The 27,958-nt window shown below is 53.5% G+C and overlaps 9 protein-coding genes across 9 annotated transcripts; all 9 read left to right on the top strand.

The window, feature by feature from the left end:
• Window positions 1-158: 158 nt before the first annotated feature.
• ABB37_09741 (adenylate cyclase-like protein) lies at window positions 159-1,550 on the top strand (the record flags this gene model as incomplete). The annotated part of the gene is made up of 1 exon (XM_015809373.1): window positions 159-1,550. The coding sequence occupies one exon, from the start codon at window positions 159-161 to the stop codon at window positions 1,548-1,550; it is 1,392 nt and encodes a 463-aa protein (XP_015652048.1).
• Window positions 1,551-1,622: 72 nt separating this feature from the next.
• Window positions 1,623-3,188, top strand: ABB37_09742 (adenylate cyclase-like protein; the record flags this gene model as incomplete). Its single annotated transcript, XM_015809374.1, has 1 exon — window positions 1,623-3,188. The coding sequence occupies one exon, from the start codon at window positions 1,623-1,625 to the stop codon at window positions 3,186-3,188; it is 1,566 nt and encodes a 521-aa protein (XP_015652049.1).
• Window positions 3,189-3,858: 670 nt separating this feature from the next.
• On the top strand, window positions 3,859-7,738 carry ABB37_09743 (adenylate cyclase-like protein; the record flags this gene model as incomplete). Its single annotated transcript, XM_015809375.1, has 1 exon — window positions 3,859-7,738. Exon 1 carries the CDS (start codon window positions 4,400-4,402, stop codon window positions 7,736-7,738), a length of 3,339 nt encoding a protein of 1,112 aa, XP_015652050.1. The 5' UTR covers window positions 3,859-4,399.
• A 955-nt stretch (window positions 7,739-8,693) lies between these two features.
• On the top strand, window positions 8,694-9,053 carry ABB37_09744 (hypothetical protein; the record flags this gene model as incomplete). The annotated part of the gene is made up of 1 exon (XM_015809376.1): window positions 8,694-9,053. The coding sequence occupies one exon, from the start codon at window positions 8,694-8,696 to the stop codon at window positions 9,051-9,053; it is 360 nt and encodes a 119-aa protein (XP_015652051.1).
• Window positions 9,054-10,585: 1,532 nt separating this feature from the next.
• ABB37_09745 (hypothetical protein) lies at window positions 10,586-12,193 on the top strand (the record flags this gene model as incomplete). Its single annotated transcript, XM_015809377.1, has 1 exon — window positions 10,586-12,193. The coding sequence occupies exon 1, from the start codon at window positions 10,703-10,705 to the stop codon at window positions 12,191-12,193; it is 1,491 nt and encodes a 496-aa protein (XP_015652052.1). The 5' UTR covers window positions 10,586-10,702.
• Window positions 12,194-13,554: 1,361 nt separating this feature from the next.
• On the top strand, window positions 13,555-14,886 carry ABB37_09746 (hypothetical protein; the record flags this gene model as incomplete). Its single annotated transcript, XM_015809378.1, has 1 exon — window positions 13,555-14,886. Exon 1 carries the CDS (start codon window positions 13,735-13,737, stop codon window positions 14,884-14,886), a length of 1,152 nt encoding a protein of 383 aa, XP_015652053.1. The 5' UTR covers window positions 13,555-13,734.
• A 3,286-nt stretch (window positions 14,887-18,172) lies between these two features.
• Window positions 18,173-19,689, top strand: ABB37_09747 (hypothetical protein; the record flags this gene model as incomplete). Its single annotated transcript, XM_015809379.1, has 1 exon — window positions 18,173-19,689. Exon 1 carries the CDS (start codon window positions 18,550-18,552, stop codon window positions 19,687-19,689), a length of 1,140 nt encoding a protein of 379 aa, XP_015652054.1. The 5' UTR covers window positions 18,173-18,549.
• Window positions 19,690-22,053: 2,364 nt separating this feature from the next.
• On the top strand, window positions 22,054-23,757 carry ABB37_09748 (hypothetical protein; the record flags this gene model as incomplete). Its single annotated transcript, XM_015809380.1, has 1 exon — window positions 22,054-23,757. Exon 1 carries the CDS (start codon window positions 22,492-22,494, stop codon window positions 23,755-23,757), a length of 1,266 nt encoding a protein of 421 aa, XP_015652055.1. The 5' UTR covers window positions 22,054-22,491.
• Window positions 23,758-26,287: 2,530 nt separating this feature from the next.
• ABB37_09749 (hypothetical protein) lies at window positions 26,288-27,919 on the top strand (the record flags this gene model as incomplete). The annotated part of the gene is made up of 1 exon (XM_015809381.1): window positions 26,288-27,919. The coding sequence occupies exon 1, from the start codon at window positions 26,939-26,941 to the stop codon at window positions 27,917-27,919; it is 981 nt and encodes a 326-aa protein (XP_015652056.1). The 5' UTR covers window positions 26,288-26,938.
• Between the last annotated feature and the right edge of the window lie 39 nt (window positions 27,920-27,958).

The raw sequence follows: 27,958 nt of genomic DNA on the forward strand, positions 1-27,958 counted from the left end.
GCAACAGCAACGGCAATAACAGCACAACGAAAGCGGCACCTCCTCCGCCACACAGCACCACACGTCTCCCTTTGATATTCCCTCTCCAGCAGCTCACGTTTGACGTGCCGCTGCCACTGCCGTCTCCGCACCCGCCGTACCAGGAGCAGCGCATTTCAATGATAGCTCCATTGCCGCCACCACGCTCTACGCGCAGCTCCCGCGGCAACACGGAAGCCTTCGAGACCGCCTCGCAGCCTCGCAGCCGCTGCCACACCCGTCGCGGCAACGATCCCACCCGGTCCGAGGCGCAGAAGAATGGTAGCTGCGTGGCGGAAGGTGGGCGGGGCCCGGCGGCGGTGCCGCACACGTATCCCAGCAGCGATCCTGCGGTGTCAATGGGGCGGCGCGATGTTCAGGAGGCAACACCACCTTCCTCGGGAGCGGCACCGTCATCGAGCGTGCGCACCTTACGCGGGTTTCTGCAGCGGCACTCGATGGAAGCGGTGGCATCGGACGGTCCTCGCACCGCCGCGCGGATGTGCTTCACGGCAGAAGAGCGGAAGGAGGTTGAGAAGCTCCTCGCGGACTTGCAGTTGTCTGTGTCGCCCTTGACGCCGTCCGCCGAGTCTACGTTGCCGTCGTCGGCGGTCCTGCTGAAGCCCACAAGACGTTCGTGTTCGCTGACCTCCCCGCCTTCCACCGCACCCTTCACTACTACGGCAACAGAGGCGATGGAGCAGTCCGCGTGTCCGCCGCCTATTCCAGAGCTGCAGCGGCAACAAGCAACGCCGATGTCTCCACGGCGGAGTCTCGCGGACCGGCCTCGCACCCACTCCATCACCAACAACGGTTCGACAGTGGACGTAGCTGCTGCTGCTGCCAGTGCGATGCCGGGTAGGTCTTCTGCGCCATCCGACGCCTCGATCACCGCCGCGGCCCACGCCTCGGTGGAGGGCCGCTACAAGGAGGCGCTCAAGACGGTTGAGGGAGCCGCGTCTGACCGTCAGCTTGCCCTGAAGCGCGTCGAGGAGTACTGCGCCTCGCTCTACACACTCGTCGAGACGTGGATGCACCTGCACGAGCAGCGCTTCGATGAGTTTACCCGCACCGTGCTGCAGCGCATGCTGGACGACAACCCGGCCTACCGTGTTTTGTTCTACGATGTGGACCTCTCAACGCAGTCGCTGATTATTATGGACATGATCGGCCGCGCCGTGGTGGCCTTTACGCGGCCGGCCGACCTGATGGACATCATGGGAGAGATGGGCGCCCGCCACAACCTCTACGGCCTGCGGGAGAGCCACTACGTTGCCATGCGGAACGCGTTTCTGAAGGTGTACGCAGAGTTCGTGGGGCCGGCCACGTACAAGGAGTCGGTGGCCGTGTGGAAGATGTTCTGGAAGACCACCGTTGAGCTGGCGGTGAGCGGGGCAAGCAGCGAGCGCGGGGAGATCTACGCGCAGCGCCGCTACAAAATATGGGCAGCACGCATGAAGACCGCCCTACAGGGGCTGATCCCCCTGCAATGCAGCGGTGGCTTCCACCGGCTGATGCAGGTCACGTATTAGCACGCACTCGCGAAGCACCCCGAGCTGTCTCGCCTCCGCCAACTCGGTGACCTGCGCACAGCGCACCGCGCGATGGAGGCGTTACTGCGCATCATGCAGCACGTCGTGCACGCCGACAGCGCGCCGGCCGCGATCACCTACAGCGATCAGCTCAGCATCCAAAGCCTCTTCACGGAGTACGGCGCGGAGTTCAACGCGGACGTGATGAAGAAGTTGGAGGAACCTTTCCTCGACGCCTGCGAATCTTACATGGCCTCGACCGGCATGTGGAACGTGGTGGTGCGCGCGGTGCTGCAGGAGCTGTGGTCTGTGTACATCACGGGGTATTGGACGGCGCAGCCCGCTAGCGGTGAGCACGAGCGGCACGGTGGAAGCGCCCCTGACGGCAAGACGCCGTTCTGCTTGATGTTTACAGACATCGAGGCGAGCACGCGACTCTGGGACTCGGATCCAAAAGTCATGGGCGCTGCTGTGCGTCTGCACCACAAGCTTGTTCGTGGCCTAATCGAAGACTTTGGCGGCTACGAGGTGAAGACGGTCGGTGACTCCTTCATCATCGCGGCGAACACTGTCACGCAGGCGCTGCACATCGCCCTCGGGATTCAGCTCGAGTTGATGGCGGAGCCGAGCGCGCCGGACTTCCGCATGGTCGACAGCCCGCAGGGTGCCGGCGACCCGGCGTGCTGGCGCGAGGACGCGCTGCGGGTGCGGGTGGGCGTGCACTACTGCGCCGACGCGTCGGCCGTGTACGACAGCGTGCACCGCCGCTTCGACTACTACGGGCCCAGCGTGAACTGCGCGGCGCGGGTGGAGGCGGCGGCGTGCGGGGGGCAGGTGCTGCTGAGCCACGAGGCGTACGCCCAGCTGCAGACGGAGGAGGACTTCGACCAGGTGCCGGTGAACAGCCTGTTCGCGGAGCACTTAGGGCAGCTGGTGCGCGCGCAGGAGGCCCGCGGCGTGGCGGTGACCGATCCGCAGCTGGCCGCGTGTTGTCGCGTCGGTGGAGCAGGACATGAAGTACAGAACCGTTCGGCAGTCGTTGCGCGACGACGCTTTCTTGCTGCTCGCCAACAACTACAGCAGCAGCACAACGGTTCCGCGGATGCGCACCAACTCCAAAGGGGAAGCCATGACGCTCCGGTCGCTGACACGCGCGACGGACAAGGGCCTGCACGTGTTGAAGGGCATTTCGGAGCCGATGCAGCTCGTCTCGCTGCTGCCGCTGGGGCTGACGGGGCGTTCGTTTCCGCACACTCTACGCGGCCACACCGCACCCTCGATGGCGTCCTCCGTCGGCAGTGCCGTCTCGCTTGCGCTGGACTCATTACTGGTGGCCGAGGAGGCGGCGACGGCGTTGGGGACGTCGGCAATGGGATCGACGGACCACAGGCGTCTGTAGGGCCGGCACCAGCAAAACGTAGACACCCATACGCACCTATAAACAAGTATTCATATATCCATTCGCTGCCAGTTGTTTGGAGCATTCGAGTCCGCTTTCATGATTTAACTTTCTTTTTAATTCTTTCTCCCTCTTCTTCTTGTTTTTGCCTTTGTCATGTATTGAAGAAAGAACATCTTTGTATGCAGAGCGCGTGGAAATGTGGTTCATTTCGTATTATAACTACTATTATGTTGTGATTATGTTGAGAGGGCTCGTGCATCGATGTCGTTCCCTGGCCACCGGCTGTGTGTGTGTGTGTGTGTGTGTGTAGCTCGTGCGCGTACGGTAACGCACTCGTGTGGAACTCAATCGCCGGAGGCGCTCTTCTCCCCTCCTCCCTCTCCCTCCCCTCTCTTCCTTCGGTTCTTTTCCTAACTGTTCATGATTCGCACTTCAGAAATGAAGATATTAATGAAAAGCGTTAAAGAAGATCTCGTTTCGTTTAGCAGCAGCCGCGCGGCTTCCCAGTACAGAAATATTGAAAAGAGGCGACTTGGCGAGAGTGCTGTATTGATGTCTCGGCGAAGCAGAGCCGATCTCAACACAACGTGCCGAGCCTCCTACATGCTCCAAAGGCTTCTTCTTATTCGTCGACGACTGGCCGATGGACGACACGCATCTCTGCCCCCGTCTATGCCTTTATCCTACGATTGAGTAGCGATAGGTTTGTTGATCATCCGTAAGCGCTTCTGTGGGAATGCCGTACTGTCGTATCGCCCTCTGTCATTCTTTGTGTTGTGCACGTTGTCTCTGAACGCAGCCTTCCTCAACACCAAGATGATTTATATCCTTCCATTTACGCCCTCTCCTTCCTTCCCCCTTCTCCTTCCCTTATCGTTAAACACACACACGTGCGCATTACACGGAAGATAACAATGATTTCTATCCTGACCGAACCCGTGCGATAAACTCAGACAGCAGCTCCTACAACAAACTACAAAAAAAGGAACGCCGACAAGGACAACGAACAGTTCGGAACCCGTCTTCTATTATACCATTTATATATATACGAGTTTCAACTGCATCTACGCGCGCTGTTCACCTCTCCTTTCCACCGTGGCGCTCGTAGCCAACATAATTGTTGTGTCTGTTCTTCGTTAAAAACATATATTCCTTTGTTTTTTTTTTTCTGATTGCCAAGTGAATCTTTTCCGGAGTACTCCGCACCCCCCTCCTCCCCCCACTGCAAACATCGCACTTTCTTTTCTCCTTTCCTTTTGTTGGGTTTTTTTTTTTAGTACTTCGTTTCCTCATCGAGCGCACCGCGAAAAGTGCGTGCAACGCGTCACAGTCATCCTGTGCGTGTTGTCTCTTCGCGTCCTTCTTACCTCCCCCTCATCTCTTACCTATTTTGCATTCTTTTTGTTAGGCCAATTTCTTTGTTTGCTGTTGTTGTTTTACAGCGTTGATGAACAGTGCTCGCGGCCCCACTGCCACGGCCGGTGGTGCGTCCACCGCGCGCAAGGCGACGCATCATCTCCCGCCCATTAACATGACGCACTTCGAAAACTTAGTCGCCGCCAGCGTCATTCCTCCGCAGCAGCGGCAGCAGCAGCAGCCGTCATCATCGCGTTTTGCACCCCCGCCGTCGTTGCTGTCGTCTCCGCTGCTGCTGCAACGCAGTCCGCCACTCAGCTCTATCTTGCCGGCATCCACGCTGGACGCGAAGACGGCGCGCAAGCGGTCCAGCAAGGCGGCGACGCGGACGAAGACGAGCGGGCGGGACAGCTTGGTGAACGCGCCGCTCCCGGTGGGCGACCACCACGCCACGGCGGCCGCGAAGGGGCGGCATCCGCCGTCGCCGGTGCTTGCGAAAATCCAGAACATCCACACCACCACCACCACCGCCGCCGCCGCAACAGCAACAACGAAGCAGCAGCCGATGATGTCTTCACCATCGCCGTCGCTGTCGCTGTACGGCCCATCGCCCCCAACCTCGGCGCGCTCGGCATCGTTGTGGCGTCCGTGGGGGATTCACTCGCCAGGCAGGGGGAACGGCGGCGGCAGCAGCAATAACAGCAGCAAAGAACTGGCGCATGTTTTCTCGCTGCCAAACTACCACCAGCAGCACCAGCCCAATAACGGCAACAATAGTGGTAGTGGTGGTGGTGCTTCGGAAACGGTGGCCCGCCGTGCCAAGTCGCAGTCCTCCTACAAGAGGGCAGGTGCGGCGATGCAGCAGCAGTTGCGCGCCTTCATGGCAGGGCAGAAGAGGAGTGCGAAGCCCAGCAGCAGCAACTCTGCCACCGATGCCCCCACGTCTAACGAGAGGAATGTGGAGCCCTACGTGGGACTGACGTCAGAGGAGAAGCAGGAGCTCTTCGTCCTTCTGCACGACCTGAGCAAATTTCTGGCCCCCAGGTCGGAAGAAGCAGCGGCACGCAGGATGACGCCTCTTTCGCCAGCTCCAACGGAAGAGGCGGCGACGGAGGCACCACCGCCTTCACTGGAAGCGCATTCGAAAGCGACAGCGGGCAATAAGGACTGTAACGACGTAGGGGTCAACGGCACGCCAACCGAAGCCACGAGCGCAGCCCAAACAGCGACGACACTCGCCGCTGCTGCCGTCCCGACAACCACCACGACCGTAACCGAAGCATCCACCAACCACGCGCACATGCATGCAGCAGACCACCACGACGGCGGTGCGGATGAACACGATCACGACGATAACGATGACCACCACCACCAGCGCCGCGCCCTGCGTAAGCGCTCCGTCGAGGGCCGCTACAAGGAGGCGCTCAAGACCGTGGAGCACGCCGTGGGGGACTGCCAAATGGCCCTGAAGCGCGTCGAGGAGTACTGCGCCTCGCTCTACACACTCGTCGAGACGTGGATGGACCTGCACGAGCAGCGCTTCGATGAGTTTGCCCGCACCGTGCTGCAGCGCATGCTGGACGACAACCCGGCCTACCGTGTTTTGTTCTACGATGTGGACCTCTCAACGCAGTCGCTGATTATTATGGACATGATCGGCCGCGCCGTGGTGGCCTTTACGCGGCCGGCCGACCTGATGGACATCATGGGAGAGATGGGCGCCCGCCACAACCTCTACGGCCTGCGGGAGAGCCACTACGTTGCCATGCGGAACGCGTTTCTGAAGGTGTACGCAGAGTTCGTGGGGCCGGCCACGTACAAGGAGTCGGTGGCCGTGTGGAAGATGTTCTGGAAGACCACCATTGAGCTGGCGGTGAGCGGGGCAAGCAGCGAGCGCGGGGAGATCTACGCGCAGCGCCGCTTGTGTGTGTGGTCGGAGCGCATCAAGGCCGTCTTCCGGCATCTGATCCCCCTGCAGTGCCGCGGCGGCTTTCACCGGCTACTGAAGACGGCGTACGGGGAGGCCGTGGCGAAGTACCCGGAGTTGGAGGTGTTTCAGCAGTTTGAGGACCTGCGCACGGCGCACCGCGCGATGGAGGCCCTGATTCGCATCGTGAAGAGCGTCGCGGACGGCGGCGCGCCGGCCGCGATCACCTACAGCGATCAGCTCAGCATCCAAAGCCTCTTCACGGAGTACGGCGCGGAGTTCAACGCGGACGTGATGAAGAAGTTGGAGGAACCTTTCCTCGACGCCTGCGAATCTTACATGGCCTCGACCGGCATGTGGAACGTGGTGGTGCGCGCGGTGCTGCAGGAGCTGTGGTCTGTGTACATCACGGGGTATTGGACGGCGCAGCCCGCTAGCGGTGAGCACGAGCGGCACGGTGGAAGCGCCCCTGACGGCAAGACGCCGTTCTGCTTGATGTTTACAGACATCGAGGCGAGCACGCGACTCTGGGACTCGGATCCAAAAGTCATGGGCGCTGCTGTGCGTCTGCACCACAAGCTTGTTCGTGGCCTAATCGAAGACTTTGGCGGCTACGAGGTGAAGACGGTCGGTGACTCCTTCATCATCGCGGCGAACACTGTCACGCAGGCGCTGCACATCGCCCTCGGGATTCAGCTCGAGTTGATGGCGGAGCCGAGCGCGCCGGACTTCCGCATGGTCGACAGCCCGCAGGGTGCCGGCGACCCGGCGTGCTGGCGCGAGGACGCGCTGCGGGTGCGGGTGGGCGTGCACTACTGCGCCGACGCGTCGGCCGTGTACGACAGCGTGCACCGCCGCTTCGACTACTACGGGCCCAGCGTGAACTGCGCGGCGCGGGTGGAGGCGGCGGCGTGCGGGGGGCAGGTGCTGCTGAGCCACGAGGCGTACGCCCAGCTGCAGACGGAGGAGGACTTCGACCAGGTGCCGGTGAACAGCCTGTTCGCGGAGCACTTAGGGCAGCTGGTGCGCGCGCAGGAGGCCCGCGGCGTGGCGGTGACCGATCCGCAGCTGGCCTACTTCGGCGCCGCGCTGAAGCGGGAGCAGATGAAGTCGCGGAAGAGCGACTTCGGTAGCTCCCAGGACTCCGCCCACACCTTCACCACCGTCGCGGCGCTGACGCGTGTGACGGACATTGGTTGCCGCGCGCTGAAGGGTATCGCCGAGCCGGTGCATCTCTACTCCGTCCTCCCGGTGGGGTTGGAGGGCCGCGTTTTCGCCGCTGCTGAGGAGGCCTCGCTGCGGACGCTGTCGAGCGGCGAGGACCTTTTGGGCTCGTCGGGGTTGAAGGAGTACGGACTGACGCCCCCCTCGGCGGACGACGCGCTGGTGAATTGCTCGGCCTCGAATTCGGCCTCGTCGCTGGCGCCGCCACCGGCGTCCCGGCGAGACACGATGGTCAAATTCCTGCCAACGACGGGTGTCTTCGGGTCTGGTAACGCGTAAGCCGCCGGGGAGCCAAAAGAAAAACACTGTTTTCAATATTGCCATGATGATTACTTCATTTTGTTTTTATGATTATCCTCTTTTCTCTCTCTCTCTGAAAAAAAGGGGGAGAAAAGTGAAAGGGAAGGTCCACGCATCAGCGTATTTTAGTGATGAATCAATTATTATTATTATTTGCTTATCTTTGTTATTTTTAGTCTTCTCTTTTTTGTTTGCTTCTTATTTGTGGTTGGGTGTGAGGGGTGTGTTCGTTTAGGTCGTAAGTGGCGCGCTGGCGCTGTTAAGTTTCATGATCTCGTCTTTTCCTTCTTTCTTCTCTTTCATGAAGTCGTGCACTGCTTTTCTCTGGTGTGTGGGTGTGGGTGTGTGTGTTCGCCCGCGCTTGTCGCTGTGGGGTCTTTTCTCTTTGTGTTTTGCATTTGTCGGTGCCGTTCCTTTCTTTTGCGTGTGGACACGTCTCTCTCCGTTTCTGTGAGAAATACACTTCCTGTTCCTTTATCGTTTTTATCTGTTAACCACCACCGACCACCACCGACCACCACCACCACCACCACCACCACCACCCATCCCTCTGCCCCTCCTCCTTTCTTCTTTTAAGTTTATCTTCCGTTTTATCTTTTCCCTCTTCTTTCTCTCTTCGTGCGTGATGGATGCCGTCCTCGTCAGATTCATCCCTGTGCACACCCACGCACACAAGAGAAATAGAACACCGAAGACAACCACAAAAAAAAATATATATATACGAGTAGTAACTACGTAGACGAAGAGGGATCGTAAAGCGTAAGCATAGAAAGGAGACGCCCCTCAGCAAGGCGTGGCGATGTCGAAGACGCGCAATGCTGGGTCGTTTGCGTGATCGTGGTGGTCAGATGATTTTTCTTTCTCCTCTCCTCTAGCATCTACGCCGCCAATTCAACTAGAAAACTCAACTGGATACATATAGATGTTTCTGCATATGTATATTTCTTCTTTTTTCTATCTTGCTTGTTTCTGGCTTTTGCTTTTTCCGTCCTACTACTACCGAGTACGTTGTTGTCGTAGTTTAATGGTTTCCCTTTTTTCTTTGGAAATGGAAACTTGGAAAAAAAAACATCATCGCCGATTGCGTTTGTACGGGAGAACTCGGCAAGACGGATCTTTAATGAATTGGATCGCTATCTTCTTTTCTTTCTCTTCTATCTCTCTCTCTCTCTCTGTCTCTGTGGTTCTCTTTTTATTATGGGCGTTGTCGTCGATGTTTTGGTTTATTTATCATCCCCATTATTATTTATTATTTTTATTTGTTATAAGATTACTGTTCTTGTCCACTAATTGATTTGTTCTCATGATGACGATTTGAATTCCTCTGTGAAGATGAAAAAGAAAAGGGGGGAGGAAAAGGAGGGGGCGGAACGCAAGCGCAAAACATGGAAAGTTATTAAGAACAAAACGGACTGCGCCCATCACAAACCAATCAACAAACCACAAAAAGAAGTACTGCGGCAGCCGCCTTCGTTCTCTCCTCCCCCCGCTCATTCGTTGATTTCCCCTTCTTTCTTTCGTCGTTTCCTACTTACTTTTCTCTCTTCTTTTTGTCTCTTCTCGCCTCTGCCGCCGCCGCCGCCGCCGTTGTTGTTGGTGTTGGTGGTGGTGGGAGTTTTTTTGTAATTCTTCGACGTACCATAGAGCACCGTTTGAATTTATTACTACTACTATTATTATTATTATTATCTCAATCTTTCTCCTTCGTCTTTTCTGTTTTCCTCTCTCTTCTTGTATTCTCTGTTCTTTCCTTTTCCTATCTTTTTCTTTAACTGCACGTGTGTGTGTGTGTGTGAAGCAGCAACAGTCGTGGTGCACTATACTACTACTGCTGCTTCCTGGTCGTCAACTAAGGATGATGTACGGCAAAGCAAATGAATATAACTATAAAACACATGTAGGATACATATATAATACATATATTACCAAATAATTTTTAGCAAATACAAAACAAACTTCTTTTCTTTTTTCTATGGGGGCGGGCAGTAAAAACGAAAATGATTTCTTCTCTTTCTCTTTCTTCGTGTTGTTCCGCAGTTTTCTCTGACCACCCCGTCTTATTTTTTTTTTTAGGGGGAATGACACGCTCAATCCAGTGAACTTTTCTTTTCAAGAAGTAAAATTATATATATATAAGTATTAAAAAACGCGCCTTGTTGTGTAGCGGGTTTATCTTCCTCTGCCACTTCACCTCTCTCTCTATCTCTCCCTCTCTTCACATGCACTTTTGTTTTGTTTATTTCTGTAACACGACACGCCGAACACGTTAGAGAGAATGAAGAGTTTATTCTTCTTGTTGTTATTGGATGGAGAGAGGGGGGAGGTTCCTAGTATTTGAAGGATAGTACGTTTACGATGTGAAATGAAATATATATATATATATATATATATACGGCTATTACTTATGTACATTGTTATTATTATTGTTTGAAAGAACGGATGCCAAATACACCAGCGGGTGGCCGCTGTCGCGGGAGAAGAAGAAATAAAGGAAAAAGGGGGAACAACTCGAGTCATCGGGAGGGGAGAGAGGAAAACCCACTTCAGCAAGGATGCATTCATAGAGGGGTTTTTTGTTGTTTCCGTACAGCGCTCATCCATCCTCTCCTCTTCGTTTTCATTCCGATGTGCTCCGCTCGGTCTCTCTCAGCCTCCTGCCTGTACAGGTGTGAATGTGCCCTTCCCCTCGTCAACCCCCACAAGATTGCAGCGGCAGCACACTGACAGTAATTGGAAAACACTTTTTTTCCTCCATTATCACTCCACCCCTCGCGCCTTCTTCTTTGACTTTATTGTTTGTTGTGATGGTTGTTTGTTCTCCAAATCAGGGAGAAAAGGAAAACACCTGTATGACTGCCTTATACGTTTAAGAAAAGAATAATAATAAGATAGAAAAACGTGGGCATCTCCTTTTTTTCTTCTTCTTCTTTCTTTGTAGAACAAATGTTTTCGCACACACCCCACCCCCGCGAGGAGGAGGAAGTCCCCGCCGTCCCTGCTCCTACCGCTCCGGCCGGCAAGCACCACGATGTGCCACCCTGCGCAGCCGCCACCGCACCAAGCGGCAAGCCGCAGGACCCACCAGCCTTTGATGACGCGACACCGAATGAGAATCTAAACCAGCACAGCAGCGGTAAGGCGACAAATCCTCCGCACGAGACCCACAGCGTGGATGTTACGGAGTACGTGACGCCGATGACGGTAGAGGCGGCTGCCGCGCCGCCTGTGCGGACCATCGTCGAGACCACACAAGCCGCTGGCGCTCCCGACACCGCCGCGGCAAATCCCCGCAGCAACCAAAAGAGTAGCAACAGTAATCAGAACGCGAATCCGCTGGACCGAACAACGCCAATAGAGGCCCCGCCGCAGTCGGTCGTCACGGTGCCGGGGGCGACGGTCACCACAACGCGCATCGTCACGCTGCAGCCGTGCAAGATTGTGTACCACTACGCCGACAACACCGCGCACACGTACGTGCTGCAGAGCACCACCTTCACCCCCTGCGCCGCCGCGGCAGCCGCAGCAACGTCCTCCTCACCGGCCGAAAGCTACGCGCGAAACACGCATGAACCGCTTCCGCGGCGCGCACGCGGTGGCCGTACACATCCGCAGCAGCAACAGCATGCCGCCGCAGCGGTGCGCATCCCTGCCTCGCACGGTGGTGACTCCTCCTCCCTCGCCTCCTTCGGCTCGGATGACAGCGACGTGGACGTCAACGCGGAAGAGCGGAAGTTCTTCTCCTCCACCTCCTGTGCCACGTGCGGGCGCGGTGACGGTGCTGCGGCGGCGGGTGGATGCCTAGCGGCCGTGTACAAGCCGCCTGAGTACGTTGCGGACATCACACCGGCCAACCCACGCATCGGCTCGCCAGGTCCGGTGACGCTCTTCGCGTTCGGCTTCACGACATGTCTGTACAACGTCCACCAAGCCGGGATCTGTCCGATGAACTTGACGACCATGGGCCTCATCTGCTTCTACGGCGGCCTCGCGCAGTTCGTTGGGGGCTTCTTCGAGCTGATGAACAAGAACACCATATTCTGCACGCTGGACGTGACCTACGGTGCGTTCTGGATGGCCACGGCGATCACGAATCTTGTCCCGGAGAACGCGAACGTGGTGGGCAGCGCGCCGCCGCATTACATGGGCGGCTTCTTCATGCTGTGGTTCTTCTTTGCCGCGACGATGTTCGCCAGCTCCTTTAAGTTCTCCTACGTCCAGATGCTGCTGAACTTCTCGGTGGCGCTGAACTTCTTCTTAAACTTCCTCGGCAGCTTTATTGGGAGCGCAACACTGCTGCACGTGGCGGGGTTTGAGGGGATTGTGGAGGGCTGTCTCGCCACCTACGTTGGCATGGCCTTCACGATGCGTGACATCTACGGCCACAGTGTCCTGCCGCTCTTCTTCCAGAAGAACTTCAAAATCACGGAGTGGTGAAGGGGGGGGAGGACAGCGGGGCAGCGACTCGCATCACGGCACGGGCACACACAGCGATGTTTATGAATATAGTTCGTTTTTCTTGGTTTCTCCTCTTCATTCATGCCATTCGATGTCTTTGCAAGATGAAGCTGTTTTCTTTTCATTTTTTAACCACGCCGTTGTTCCTCCTCCCACAATGCAGGCGTGTAATTACTATTATCCGTAGTATTGCTATTGTTTTGGCGATGATGATGATGATGACGTCAGAAACGACAAGACGGTTGCCGTCCCATGGGTGTCAAGCTCAGGTAAGGCAAGCATGAACTCAGAAGAGAAAAAGGATGTAGGGAAATTCATCAAGACTCTATTTGCCATGCGGGCGTGCATCACATAGAGAAGAGAAAAAAACGGTGTTCATGGTGCTTCGAGGTGGGTTCGTTGTTTCTGTTTCTTTTTTGCTGTTGTGTGTTTCCTGTTTGTTTGTTTGACGGTTCTCTTGTTTTGTCTGACGGCGCCTGCATGTCTGAGGAGCACGGCTCGTGTGTGCTTTACGCAAGTATTCTTCCTCGCTTCGTTGGAGCATCTCAAAAAAACAAATCATAATACTTAATGTTAAAATACTAATGTATCCATCGCCTTCGTTTTGCGTCTCTTTTCCTTTTTTGACAATCTTCTTTTTTCTAGTAGTGTAAATCTTAACTGCAGCGGCCTCGCTGTGGAGCGAAACTCACTTGAACTCTCTCTCTCTCCTTTTTCTTCCTCTGTTGTCTGATTTTCAGCTGAGCGGTGCATCGACGTGATGTGCGTGCAACACCGTTTTTGTTGTTTGTTTTTTGTCTGTATGTACGTGGACTTCTCTGCAAAGCTTCATAAAGAGAGCAAAGGCGGAGGAGGGGGGGAAAGGATCACTGCCGTAAACCTCGAATACGATTAAAAGTTTTTTTTTGATTTTTTCAGAACCGACGTCGTTGATACCAAATGTTGTCTCATTCAATCGTTTGTAAAGAGAAAAACAAGAACGAAATTAAAAGCTGTGAAGGAAATATCGTGTGCGGCACCGTCCCATCATGCCGTACATACATGTGTGTGTGTGTGTGTATACAGGCCATTTTCTTCTTACTTTCTTGAGTTGCATCTTGAAAAGGCATGAGTTTGTGCTTGTAGTCGTGACAGCAGCAGCAGCAGCAGCAGCAGCAGCAGTAGCGGTAGGCGTTCTTACAAGTGTGAAGATGAGCGCCGTATTCCGGCAGCCCCTGAACACACCCGTCGTCGTCCGCTGCATCTCTCTCCCTCTCGCTCATTGTATCACTCTCTTCTCTCTCTCTCTGTATGTTTCTCTGTTACTATTATTATTGCTATTTAACGCTCTCCTGCGTTACAGGTTATCTCGCCCTAAGTATAACCTTCACTCCCGACTCGCATCCACGCACGCACGCACGCTCCTTGAACGATCCTAGACTTCGCAGCGGCTTTGCAAACCCGCATCAACGTGCCGGTGCCTTCGCTTCTCGCTCTCTTTTGTTTTGCCAACCACAAAAAGAAAACAAGGAAAGAGAGAAATGTCCAAGTCTACACTCGACACGGCAAACACGACCATCGCCAAGGCCCCTCCGCCGGCGGCGGCCGCGGCAGAGCCGCACGGTTCCGGTTTTCCAGCCAAAGGCACCTTCAATCGTATGCTGCAGAGTCACGAGAGCATCGCGCATGACATGAGCGGCAACTTGAAGGCACGTCGCAGCACCGCGAGCTACGACTACCTCGCCGGCCAGGACGACGACCAGCGTCCGCCGGGCATCTCGGAGAAGTTCAGCTACCACATGCCAAAGAAGCCGTCGAGCAAGCGCAGCTACGACTACCTCGACGAGGACCAGAACCGCGCCCCGCCCATCCCGCAGGCCTCGGCGGAGAGCCTCACGAAGCACGCCAACGGCGGCTACTTCGAATCTGACAGCGACGACGAGGACGCCACACTGGACCATCAGATCCGCATGCTGGAGGCGAAGAAGGCGATGCACGGCAAGTGCTGCATCGGCAACCCCGGTCCGATCGGCATGTTCGCCTTCGGCATGACGATCATCCAGTTCAGTCTGTACAACACACGCGTCTTCGACCGCTTTTCGGTCATCCCGGCGATTTCGATTTGCTTCGGCGGCGGCACGGGGATGATTATGGGCGTGCTGGAGTGGGTTAAGGGCAGCACCTTCGCGTACGTGACCTTCGTCGCCTACGGCGCCTTCTGGTTCTCCATCGTGTGTGTCTGGATGCTGCCGAACAACTCCAACGGCGGCCCGCCGGAGATCTCGCCGCCGAGCGACTACTTCGTCGGTGTCTTCTACCTGCTCTGGGCCTTCTTCTCCATCATCGTCACCCTCTGCACCCTCCGCATGAACGTCGTCATCTTCCTCGTCTTCCTCACCACGCTGCTCATGTTCTTTTCGCTTGCTGGCGGCTACATGGCGAACAACCGGACCGCCATCAAGGCAGCCGGCTACGAAGGCGCCCTCTCCGGCGGCTTTGCGATGTACCTCGGCGTGGCGGAGGTGGTGAACGAGGTGTGGGACCGCACGTTGTTGCCGGTGATCCCGATGACGCAGGTGCTGGGGTGGTTCGGCGCCAAGACAGGGACCGAGGACGAGGAAGACGATGCGAGCGAGGAGGAGACCGACGAGGGCGAGCGTGTCCCCGCTCACAAGGTGACGCCGGAAAGCTAAAAAGAAGAAGAAAAAAGATATGAAAAAACAGATAAATAACGATAGCAAATAAACCAAAAGAAAACGCGCAGCCTTCCTTCGCATTAACATGTGGGTGTTGTGGCGCCTCGTTCTCGTCCCCCTTCTTTCTTTTTCCATTTTCTCCCTTCTTGAAGACCCTCCGAAGCCAGTGGGATGCGCTCGCGTATTTCTTTTTTTTTTTGCTATGAGGGGAAGAGGAAGGGGAAAGGGCTCTGCGATCAGGCGAGACAACAACACCCCACATAGTTACACACATGGAAAGGGTTGCGGGGTTCGTACAGGAGAACAAGAACCCGATCATCGTTTGCTTTTGCCTGGTTGTTGTTGTTGTTGCGTTCGGCCAGTCGGCCCACTAATACTTTTTTTTTCCCCGTGCGTGGCACATCTCTGCGTGTGCGTATGCGTGTGCGTGTGCGTGTGCGTGTGCGTGCGTCTCCTTTTCAACTCCGCATTTCGTTTTCGTTGGTTTTTTTCTTTCCTGTTTTCTTTTTCATTTCTCTCTCGCCACTTTCTGTGTTCTCCGGCAACATGTTTATGGTCTTCTTCCTTCGTGCTGCGCTATGCGTTGGCGCCACACCTCGCTACGCTCTTCTCTTCTTTACCCGCATAATTTCCTTGTTTGGTCTGTTGGTTTTCTTTATTGGGGCTCCCGAAACGGGAAGCTTCCGGCCACCGCGTCGCGGGTCACTGCGCGGCACCAACAAAAAATTGTATAATGCATTCCCTATTGCTACTGTTGTTGCTATTATTATTATTGTCGTTCGAGTACGTTATTGACCGTAGCTCGACCGTTTCGTTCTTGTTCTGTTTGCGCCCACCTCTCTCCCTCTATAGACATATATATATATATGCTGTTAGGTGCCTCAACTCCTGGCTCCCTCCCCCAAATGATGAGCGCGAACGTTGTCTTCTATAGTGTAGCTCATTTGCAATTTGTTTTTTGGCCTCGGTTTACTTGTTTTGTTTTTCATTCTGTTTCCTTTCCGCCCCACGCATATCTCAGCGTCCGAATATACATATATATAGACGACCCTGACTCAAATACGGACACAGACACACACAGACTCACACGCGCACACGCACGCGCCTCTTCCCGTCGCCTTCTCACGCACGCGTGATTGTGAGGGACAGCGACCTGAATACGATACGCATATTATTATTATTATTATTATTATTATTATTATTAGTATCACAGCGGAAAAAAGGAAAAACAAAACTCCAAAACGAATGATACTAACCAAAAAAAACTTTAAAACTTAGTTTTGCAGTTCTTTTCTATTACTGTTATTTTATTCCTTCTGATTCGTTTTCCTAGGATCTTTCTACCTCCTCCCACCCCCTACCCCCTACCCCCCTCTCTCCTCTAACCAACCAAAACATGGATCGTTGCAGCTTCTCTCCTTTTCCCTTGTGTTTTTTTTTTTCTTCCTCTTCCTCGCTGTTGTGGCTGGTGTGTGTTTCTTGTTTTTAATTGCTTTTGCAGGCGGATGTACGTCACGACAAGTTCATTCCTCGACAGCAACGACGAGGGATGCGAACAGCATTCTCTTTTTCTTTTGGTATGTTCACCCGTATTTCCGTCGCTGTAGGAGTTTGGCTTTTTTTTCTTCGTTGTGAGCCGGCTCTTTCGAGGCGCGCGTCGTGCCCCAACATTTGAGCCCTCTCAGCAACTGCGGGAAGACACGCCTTCCTTTGTTCGTTGTTTATCTTCTTCTTTCCTCTCCTTTTTAAATCTCTATTATATATATCTGTGCGTGTATGTATGTATATGCAATTTAAAAACACGCTGATGTTCCCTGCCTTGTAAAACTCATCTTCTTCTTCTGCTGCTTCTCTCTCTTTCTCTCTCGCACGCGGAGCTGCATAACGTCGCATACTCAGAAGCACGCGTGTGTTTGCGTGTGTGTGTGTGTGTGTGTGTGCCCACTTGAGTCCCGGAGAATAAAATCTGAGAAGGGCGAATGCTCTGCAGCGCAGAGGTGTACAATCCAAGAAGAAGAAGAAAAAGGGGTAAAGTCAGAAGTGTCTCGACAGCAAGCGAATCACACAATTATTATCTTTTTTGAAGTTTTTTCTCTGAACTTTTTTTTCTTTGTTTTGGAGGCGAACGAACGACCTTTCTTCTCTTCTGTGTCTCTTGCTTGCGAAAACACGTTTGATTACCAAAACGTCTCCCTATCGTTCCCTTACTTTTTTTAGTATTTTTATTTGCTGTTTTTTTATCCATCACCGAGAGCAACGTGAAAAGCTGTGGGTGAAACGGTATGCCCCCAACAGACTCCTTTGTTATTGCTATGTATCTTTTTTTATTATTTACGTCTTCTTCTGTTTCTCTGAACAAGCTCTCGCCGCTTGTTGTTGTTGCTGATGACGCTGCTTTTCTTCTCCGAGCGTCGGCTTGCGCCAGCTTGGCGCGGCGGCGGAGTGAGAATCGCACATCAGCATCTTCTCTTTCCTTTTTCTTCTACTTCTGAGAAACTAAAAAAAAAACAAAACGTGCAGAGACGCGTGAGCCGCACCACGAGGGCGAGGGAGAGAGGTATCGCGATGCTTCATTGAGGGAGTCAGACTTTCGCTCCCCACAATAAGTCCCGTACGAAGGAAAAAAATATATATACATAAATATATATTGAAAGAGAGTACAAGCAGAATATAGATCTCCCACCTTTACCGGCTCGAACTGCTCTGATCGCTCGCCGTACATCTCCCTCTTCTTCTCCGTTGCTGCTCGATCAGACCGGAAAAGCTTCTGCGTGAGTGTGTGCTCGCGTCTCTCTCTCTTCTATTTCTGTACTTGCTTTTATTTTTCAATTTATGGAGAAGCGGTATCTTTTCCCGCAGCGATCCGCGAAAGGGTTAGTGGTTGAGAGGAATGGAAAAGAAAGTAGAAGAACAACGAGAGCCAAAAAGAAGCCCCTGTTGCGACGGCTGTGGCAGCTCTGCTGTCGAGACCGGTGAGTGTGTGTGTGTGTGTATGTGCTGTTGCTGTAGTAGATGGCTACTGCTTCCGTATTGTCGTTGCTCCCACGCGGTGGCGCGGCGTATCTGCCTTGCCGTGTGTGTGTGTTTTGGTTGTTTGTTTTGTACTTGTGCACCAGCTGATGTCAGCCCTCTCTCATCTCTCCTCGTTTTCTCCCTCAACGGTGTCAAACCCGCGGCTTCGCTCTGCTGTAATCCTCCTCTCTCCTCCTCCTTTGCTCCATCCTGCTCTGTTCGCTGACGTGTGAATACACATATCAACCATATATGTATTCCTCATCTTCTCAGATCAAGCAGCCACCTCATAGCTCGCTCGCTCTCGCTCTCTCTCTCGCTCGCTCACGAACACTCCGCCGCGACTTCCAACTTTTCATTCTCAGTAGTTCTGTGCGCACACGACAACGACGACGACCGCCACCACCGCACGAAAGTCCAGATTAGAAAACAGCACCGTAACTACACCGCTCATCGCACGAGAGAACGGTCACGACTGCGAAGTGGCGCTCTTACTCACACTCCCTCCGTTAACTCTTCCTCTAGGAAAATACGAAAGGAGACGACTCCGTTTCGCCCAACCGCATTCATACACCGAGACACTCCGGAAAGGGAACCTCTCAACGAATACTTCCTTTTTAAAAGGAGACAAAAACAGAAGCAGCAGCCATGTCTCACACGAACCTCGACAGGACGGAGGAGCACCACCACTCATCTGGCACCGCCGCCGTCCAGGACAACACCCAGAGCCATTCCGGTCTGCCTCAGCAGGGCCCCTTCGGCCACACCCTCCAAAGCCACGGCAGCATCGCGCACGACCTCAGCGGCAAGCTCAAGGCGCGTCGCAGCGCCGCGAGCTACGACTACCTCGCCGGCGAGGGCGACGACCAGCGTCAGGGGGATGCCACCGGGAAGTTCAGCTACCACACCGGTAAGAAACCCTCCGGCCGGCGCAGCTTCGACTACCTCGACGAGGACCAGAACCGCGCCCCGCCGGCGGCAGCGCCGGTCGCTTTGAACGACAGCATGGGGGATCGGCCCGGCGCGACGAGCTACTTCGAATCTGACAGCGACGACGAGGAGGCCTTCCTTGATCATCAGATCCGCATGCTGAAGGCGAAGCAGGCGAAGGCGGCGGCGCACAAGTGGGCGAACCCCGGCCCAATTGGCCTGCTCGCCTTCGGCATGACGACGATTTGCTTGAACCTGCACAACACCGGTGTCTTCGGCCTGTACTCGGTGATCCCGGCGATGGGCATCTGCTTCGGCGGCGGTGCGCAGTTGATCGCGGGGCTGCTGGAGTGGGTGCGCGGCAACACTTTCGCGTACGTCGCCTTCGTCTCCTACGGCGCCTTCTGGCTGTCCCTCGTGTGTGTCTGGATGCTGCCGAACGTGACGACCGGTGACTCCCCGCTGGTCGCCGCCGGGGATGAGTACTTCGTCGGGCTCTACCTCGCCCTCTGGGGTGTGTTCTCCTTCTTTATGATGATCTGCACCCTCCGCATGAACGTCGCCATCTTCCTCGTCTTCCTGACTGTCACGCTGCTCTTCCTGCTGCTCGGCGGCGGCAACATGACGAACAACGCGACGGCGCTGCGGGCGGCCGGGTACGAGGGGATCGTGTGCGGGTGTCTCGCGATGTACCTCGGCGTGGCGGAGGTGGTGAATGAAGTGTGGGACCGCGTGATTCTGCCGGTGGTCCCGATGACGCAGGTGCTGGAGTGGTTCGGCGCGAACAAGGCGGCAAAGGAGAAGAAGGAGGAGGAGGAGGTGGCGAACGCGCAACCCAAGGAGACGAAGCAGGATTAAGCACCTTGGAAAAAGGAAAAGTGAAGACCCACCTGTCGTTCTCGTTCAAAAAAAAATATATATATATAAAGGCAAAAACACCAAAACAAAATTCTTATCAATTAAATTGCTGGATGCAAGCGATCATACATATACGTGTATGTATAGTCCCGGTTTTATTTTTATTTTGTTTTCCCCTTAATACGTGGTTTTTTTTTTTTTTCGTTGACAGTAACGTGCCATACTTTGCTACCCTTCTGGAGTACTAACAAGTGGGTACGGAAGAACGCTTTCCTCAATATAAAGAGAAACAAACAAGAAGATGTTCATCTACGCAGTTAATCCTAATCGTAAAAAGCTATAAGAAAGGAAAGCCAAACAACCCTTTTCTTTTTTCCCTGGTTTCCCGTTGGTTCTTCGTTGCTGTGGTGGTGGTGGTGTGCGACCACGAGAAGGAGGTGATGCGGGCCGGTGATGCGAGCTACTTCTATCCCGCCCCTGCAACTCTTGTTGATGTTGTTTTTGGTTTTATGGAGATACTTCTCTTTTCTTCCCCCTGGTTGAACGGCACGCAAAAGGTTTAAACAAAGAAGAAGAAACTGACAAGAAAAGTATTATGCGCGAACTCAAAGAAATAAAGAAAGAGAGAAAAGCCACGAGCGCGGTTTTGTTTTGTTGTTTTGGGGGTTTTGTTTTGTTTTCACTTTTCTTTTTTCCCGGGGCGGGGGGGGGGGGTAGGGTTGGAATTTTTATTTTCAAAAATCGACTTCTTCACTCTGCATTCTTCGTGTTTTCTTCTGAGTTTTCCTTCTCCCTCTCTCTCTCTCTCTCTCTCTCAATTCCAATAGAATCCCCTTCTTTGATTCGTTGATGTGATCTCCAGCAGGACAGCAGCTTTACCTGTTGCTCGTGGCTTTTTTATGTTTCTTCGTTTCGCCTGCCTCTTTGCACGTGAATGGGAACGGTAAGCGCCACAAGTGGCTGCGTGACGGCGCGTGTTGATGTCTGCTTGTTTGCTTGCTTGTTGATGTTGATGAAGAGACGTCTTTTGGCTGTTGGTACTTTCTTTTTCTTTTCTTTTTTCATTCTTCATTTTCCTGTTCGTTCGCTTGTTGGTTTTTTGTTCTGGCCTGCCCTGTGTTCTCCTTTGTGCAGCCGACTAATATTAATATATATATATATATCATAAAAGGAAATTTTAAAAAGGAAAATACACGCAAAACGATCCTTTCTTTCCTCGACGCAAAATATATATATATAAATAGATATAATTCAGTTTTCTTTTCACTGCTATCGATGCGACCACATTCATGACGACTCCCTTGTCCTTCTTTGATTCTTTTTTTCTCTTTCTTTTGTGAAGAAACGGAAGCAGAATGCGTCGCAGAAAGGAAGACCGAAAGGGGGGGGTGTTCGCTGCATTCACCAGAGCACCAAAGTGCGAATAAGCTCTCTTGAAAGAAGGAAGAAAGGGAGAAGGGAGAACAGCTGCGTTCAGCCATCTTTCTTGTTTCCTCTTCTCTCCCCCACACAATCACACCCACACACACACACATATATATATATATGTATATATTTGACCGCCTTCTTTCATTTCCTCTTCTGTTGGTTTTTTTTTAATTTTTGTTTTGCTTTTTTTCCCCACACCACTGCCAGCGCGATGATCTCCGACGGACTTGAGAATCAGAGAACCCCTTCCCTTTATCATTTCTCTCTTCTCTACATATATATGTTGAACCTCTTCTCCTTGTCCCTGTGTGTATGCACCTTTTCTTTTTTTTCCCCTAATTGATGTTTGTGTTTGATGCTGTTTTCTACAACTTATATCTTCGAGTTCTCCTCAAGTAAAGCACTGAATGTTTAGAAAATAAATATATGTACAGAAAGTAAGAAGTGATACGAGCAGACGCACCTTCTCGGTAGACGCGGTGTGTGGGTGTGTGTGTCGATCTACGTGTACGCCGGCAACGGGCCCGCCTCAAACAAAAAAAAAAGGTGCGGTGATCTGCACACGTCCGTAGCAGCTCGACAACAAGAAAATAAGAGGGGATGGCGCGAAAGCGGCGATCGCGTTGATTGCTGTGGCGCGAGGTCACACAATGTTGTTTTTTTGTTGTTTATTTGCTGTTTAACGTTTGCTTGCGGAGTGTCATCATCGTCCGCTTTCTTACCAGCGTTCTCTTCCGTGTGGGTGCGTGTGCGTGAGGCACGCTGATGCTGTTTTTTGGTTGGTGGAATCTGTCTTTTCTCTCTACTTCCGACCCTTCAACATCTCCATTCTTTTTCCCCCTTTTTTCCCTTCCTGTCTTCTGTACATGTCCCTTGTGATTCCTTTATATTGTTTTATTATTATGATTGTGATTACCAAACACGCGCATCCGTTGAAGTCCGTTCCGCGATCTTTGTGATTCACCGCCCCTTCACCGTCGCCGTTCCTTTACATCCATCTCTCCGCCAAAGAAAGAGCACCATTGTATCATCAAAAAATATATAAATTTATTCCTTAATTTTAAAATATCAAAACGAACTCTAAACCGCCGTAAGAAGCGCCTCTTTCTGTGTCGTTGTTTCCAAGTGCAAATCAATAACGCAAAATAAAACAAAAAGACACTGCGCGCTTGTTTCTGCGAGGTGCTCGTCGTTTCTCTCCCCGTTCAATAACTAATATATCCTCTATTATTACAAGGTATTCATCAACGGAGGCACATAGAAGCGCACATACCAACTCGCAGCACAAGCAAGCAATCAAAGAAGAGAGAAGTGCACACATCTCTAGAAAGCTTATTCAATAATATAAAAGACATTTAAGAACGAGAGAGTGAGATGTACAACGACGAGGAGCTCACGCTTGGCACCACGCACGTGTCGGAGGAAGGCGAAGAAGTGTTCGCGACTCGCAACGCACGCCGTCGCTCCCCAGTGACCGACGACGATGAGGACGCCGCTGGTCGGGTCAACGTCAACGAGAACCACGAGCCGGCCGCACCAGCACACGCACATGCGGAAGCCGCCGTCGCCCCCTCGCACGTGCTCACCAATAATAAAAGCCCGGACGCCACCGCACTGCCACCGCACAAGCAGCAGCCACACATGTCCGATGAGCAGGCCGCCGTCATCGGCGAATCGATCATGCGGGCCCTCTCAGGCGAGGAGGTGTTAGAGCACTTTTTGAAAAAGTACCCGCGCCCCACACCCGGCAGCGGTGTCGGGGTTGGCCCGATCAAGTCCACCACCCAGGGCAAAGACCGCAGCGGCATCCCGCACGCGCCGAACTACCAACAAAAGAAGGTGGAGCGCATCCGCGAGAAGCGGCGCACGCTGCACGAGCTGCACGACTGGGAGTACCAAGCAGCCTCGGTGACGCCGCGCCGTGCCAACTCGGCGATTGTCGGTCTGCACAGCTTCGGCATCACCTTTATCCTCTTCGGCCTGCACTACACCGGTCACTTTAAGCTCGACACCGTCGTCCCGTCCATGACGATCTGCTTCGGTGGCACGGTGCAGCTGATCGCGGGGCTGCTCGCCTGGGTGCACGGCTCGACCTTCGCCTACGTTTCCTTTGTCTCCTGCGGAGGTTTCTTGCTGTCCATCACGGCCATCTGGATGCTGCCGAACTCCACCTTCGTCACGGCCGAGCCGGTCCTGCAGTCGAGCGACTACTTCGTCGGCGCCTTCTACGCGATATGGGGAGTCTACTCCACCATCTTTTTCTTCTGCACCCTGCGGATGAACCTGTGCATTCTGCTCAAGGTGCTGACGACGGCGCTGTGCTTCCTCTGCCTGGCGGGTGGGCTGATGGGCAACAACGACACCGCCACCCACGCCGGCGGCTACTTCGGCATCATCAGCGGAGCAGTGTCGTGGTACCTGTGCTTCGCCAGCCTGATCAACGAGGTGTGGGACATGCCCATTGTGCCCGTGTTTCAGATCACGAACCTGCTGGACGGCGCCCCACTCTTCGGCAAGAAGAAGGAACCGACGCCGGCGGCGGAGGAGGAAAAGAAGAAGAGAAGCGAAGGAGAAGAAGAGGCGGAGAACGTGGCGGTAAAGACACACGCAGAGGACCTGGACGTGTTGCCCTTGGCGTAAAGCCACGGTGAGTCTTCTTCTTCTTCCCGTCTGACGAACGATCCACATCGCAAATACCGCGCGTTCTTGTGCTTCTCATCTATATTTTCGAGTCTGCTGCTATGTCGGCGTCTTCGCTGCGTGTGTGTGTGGTGGGGGTGGGGGGGGGGGCGCAATTATGATGGCGTATCCCACCGTTTTCCTAATAGTAATAAGCACCTTTGTTTGTCTCGTGCTCGTGCTCGTGTTTGCTGCTTTGCTCTTCCGCTATGTTCAGAGTTTTTCCTTTCTCACGTCAAAGGAAAAACAATGAGAAAACAAAACAGAAGCGAAGAAGGACAACGGTAGCAGGCAAAAAAAAAAGACAGGCGCGGCGTAATTTGTATAATTGCTGGTTAAGTGACGTTAAGGTGCACCGATTCGGGTCCCGCTTGGTGGTGCGTGCCACTACCGCGTTGTAACGCGGCTGCTCACGGGAAACCCGCTGTCCACGGCCGTTCGTGTTTGTTTTCTTCTCCCTTCTTTTATTTTTGTTTTATCTTTCTTTTCTTTTAGAAGAGCGACTCGTAAAAAACAATCCCCACATTATCAAGGCAGAGAAATCGCCAGCAAAAACCCAAAAACAAAATGTAATCAGAACGGCACGGCCACGAAGAAACTCTTGCGGCTCGCGCCTTCTCTATCCCTTTTTTACCTTCTTTTCTTTCCTTCTGAGAGCTGTAGACTTTGTTTGAGCAACAGGCTCGCTTGACTCCGTCTTGTTTTTCTTCTTTTCTCCGGCTAAGTGCTTGAACACCCTTACGCTTAGCTCGCTGGCACCGCTTCTTTTTTTTTCTTTATTTTTTCTATATCAGTTCCTCTCCCAGTCTTTTTGCGATTGTGGCCACCGCCGCGACTTCTACGGAACGGCAGATCAAAGAGAACACAAACAAAAATACTTACGAACGCCCCTTCTTTCTAATCGATATATATTAAAAACTAGTGTAACGTACACTGTATCTGTAAGGTAACTGATGGAGATGCAAAAGAATATCACGTCTTTTCTATTTTCTTCTTCTCTGCATTCACACCAGCCTTGTTTTTGTTTTTCTTCTTTTTTTTAAAGAGAAACCTCGTCGCGCTCCTCTCTTCGTGTTCTTTGAAAACGCGCACGTGCGAGACGGGATGAAGGTGGCGCCTCCGCCTTTCTTTTTTTGGTTTTTCAAATAAAGAATAGGCTTCGTCTTCTACTTCTACGTGCTCTATAACAGTGTTCTTGTTATTACGGTGATCGCTTACCTCTCCTAAAGGGAAAAGGAAAGAAAAGGAGAAGGCTCTCGCGTACACGCACGCACACGCACACGCGTGGTGCTTCGGTTTGTTGAGTGCATAGAATACCTCATTTTTCGGGTTGCTATTGTTAACGGTGTTGTTGTTGTTCGGTCAAGGAAAGATACTCTTTTGAGTTGGAGTTGCAGGATTCCTGTCATGTAGAGCCCAACGAACGTGTGTGGGTGCGTGGGGGTATGTGTTCTGTGGAAGTTTTAGCCTCTTACGGTATTTTTGTTTTGTATGTATGTATATATATATATATATATATATGTTCTTTCCTGATTAAAAATTGAAGAAAGAAAGCCATGTCTTTAGAGGGAATAAAAAGACCTGGTTATGTGTGTATGTGCGCCGAAGTGCAGCAGCGAGGAGGAGGAGGAGGAGGAGGAGGAGGAGGAGAGATGCCTGCACTGTTATTTTCGATTTCCTGATTTAACCAAAAAAAGAAAAAACGCGCTTATCTTCGTCTATATCTTGCAACGGGTTTTAAGTCCTTTCGTTTTCTTATTTCTCTCCTTGTAGTAGTTAATCACACACGTGGTGCGGCAGTAGGTCAACGCCAGCGCCTTACTCCGCTCCTTCTTGTCGTTAAGAAGAAAAACATAGAAGACATAATACAAAGCCAAAACCCAAAAGGCGTTTCTTCTCGTGTGTTGCTGACGTGTTGACCTGTTCTGTGTTCTTCCTTCGATTTCTCTCTTTCGTACGTAAGCTGTGAAATCCGCACAGTGAAAGCAAAACGAAGCATTCCTCTGTATTGGTTGTTGTGCTGGTTTTCTTCCTCCTCCGGCGCTTTCTCTTTCTCTCTCCGTGTGACGCAGAGCTGTGTGGCTGCAGCGCGGAGGGAGAGAGCTCACACACACACACGCCCTCCTGTGCGGTACACTCCGGGAAGCAAGGCAGACAGCAAGGAAGGCCTGAAAAAATGAAAAAAAGGGAAAGAACAGCGCTGCGGGTTTTCTTCTCCTTCTTCTTTTTTTTTTTCCTTTTCGTCCCTCTTTGTGACAGCCACTGCACAGCCGCACAGATGCTCGTGAGTCGCGTGTGTATGTGAGCTCTCTCCCTCCCTCCCTCGTTGTCACCCTTCCCCGAACACCCCTTTGAAAGACGTACCATTCACCAACTTCCATCCTCACTGTCCACGCACACCACCGCCACCGCCAGTCAACCCTTTCTCTTCCCATTCCGCCTTTGCACTTTTTCTTCCTTTCTTCTTCTTCTGGCCTTCGGTACGGTCCGTAGTTCGCCTGCTCTCGCCACACGAGGACGTCTCACGTAGTTCCCTTCGGCACCTGTATACACTCAACGGGGTACGCACACGCAACACCGCCACTTCCCTTCTCTCCCTCCCCCATCGCCTCGCTTCCGTGAGTTTCAATCCGGCTGCAAAACTATCACTCAGCTTCGTCTTCCTCGTCATCGTTCTTCTCGCTCACTCGCCTTCTTCTTTCTTTTCCCTCCTACTTGGCGTCTTGAAGGAGCGTGTCCGTGTCCGTGTGTGCCTGTTATTCAACCTCGCGCCTGAGAGCTGCATTGTTGCCGTCCATTCGGTCCTTGTCCACATCATCGCCTTCCCTTCGCATTTCGTCTCTTCGCGATTCCTTCTCTCTTCCCCCTCTCTCCCACTTCTTTCTGTGGACGGCGGGAAATCGAAGAAGACCGCGCTTGCTCACCGGGCCGTCGACGCTCCCCCGTGAGTCCTGCACATCGCCCATTCACCCCTTTTGCTTTGCTTGCTCCTGTGAAGGTCCTTCTCTTCTGGCTGCCTCAGCACCCACACGCCCCTGCCCGTCTCTCGTGCCACCCCCGCTTCTCTCACTCTGCGGTGATTCTATCTCCTGCCTGCTTGCGTGAATACAATAAATAAGAAAAGGAGAAAAGGACAGCAAAGATGGCCACCAACGCCACCGCCACCGCCACCACCGGTGCGCCGCGGATCGACGACCCCAGCCGCCAACCAATCAGCTCGAACCACGACCTTGGCCGCTTCCACGCCAAGTACCAAGACGCGAACGACAGCCGTCCGCTGCAGCCATACGAGGCGGCGGCGGCGAACTCATCGCCGAGTCAGCCGTGCCCTGCCAGTCGCCCTCCCCGTCGCCACGCGCAGCGGTTGGAGGCGAAGCGCCAGCTTTTCCGCGAGCTGCAGGACTTGGAGTTCGCGGTCCTGACGAAGCCGCACAAGTGGGCGAACCCTGGTCCCGTCGGCCTCCTCGGCTTCGGCATGACGACGATCCTGCTGAGCCTGCACAACACCGGCCACTTCAAGTTGGACACCGTCGTGCCGGGCATGGGCATCTGCTTCGGCGGCGGTGCACAGCTGATCACGGGGCTGCTGGAGTGGGTGCGCGGCAACACCTTCGCGGCTGTCGCCTTCGTGACTCTCGGAGACTTCTGGTTGACCCTTGTGTGTGTCTGGATGCTGCCGAACGCGAGCTTCAAGTCGTGGAGCGGCATCGAGGCCTCGAGTGAGTACTTCGTCGGTGCCTACCTCATCGTCTGGGGGGTGTACCTGTTCTTCATGACCCTCTGCACCCTCCGCATGAACGTCGCCATCTTCCTCGTCTTCCTGACTGTCACGCTGCTCTTCCTGCTGCTCGGCGGCGGCAACATGACGAACAACGCGACGGCGCTGCGGGCGGCCGGGTACGAGGGGATCGTGTGCGGGTGTCTCGCGATGTACCTCGCCTTTGCGGAGCTGCTGAATGAAGTGTGGGATCGTGTGCTGCTGCCGGTGTTCCCGATGACGCAGGTGCTTGGCTGGTTCGGCGCGAACAAGGCGGACAAGGAGAAGAACTTCAATGAGAGCTCGAAGCACGGCACGGAGTCGGTGGAGAAGGCGATGCTGAATAAGGATGCAGATTTGGTGTAGGTGTGTGGTGGTGGGGGGGGGGGTACTCGCAGTGCCTAC

This window comes from Leptomonas pyrrhocoris (assembly GCF_001293395.1).
Source record: "Leptomonas pyrrhocoris isolate H10 chromosome Unknown, whole genome shotgun sequence".
Taxonomy (NCBI): Eukaryota; Euglenozoa; class Kinetoplastea; order Trypanosomatida; family Trypanosomatidae; genus Leptomonas; species Leptomonas pyrrhocoris.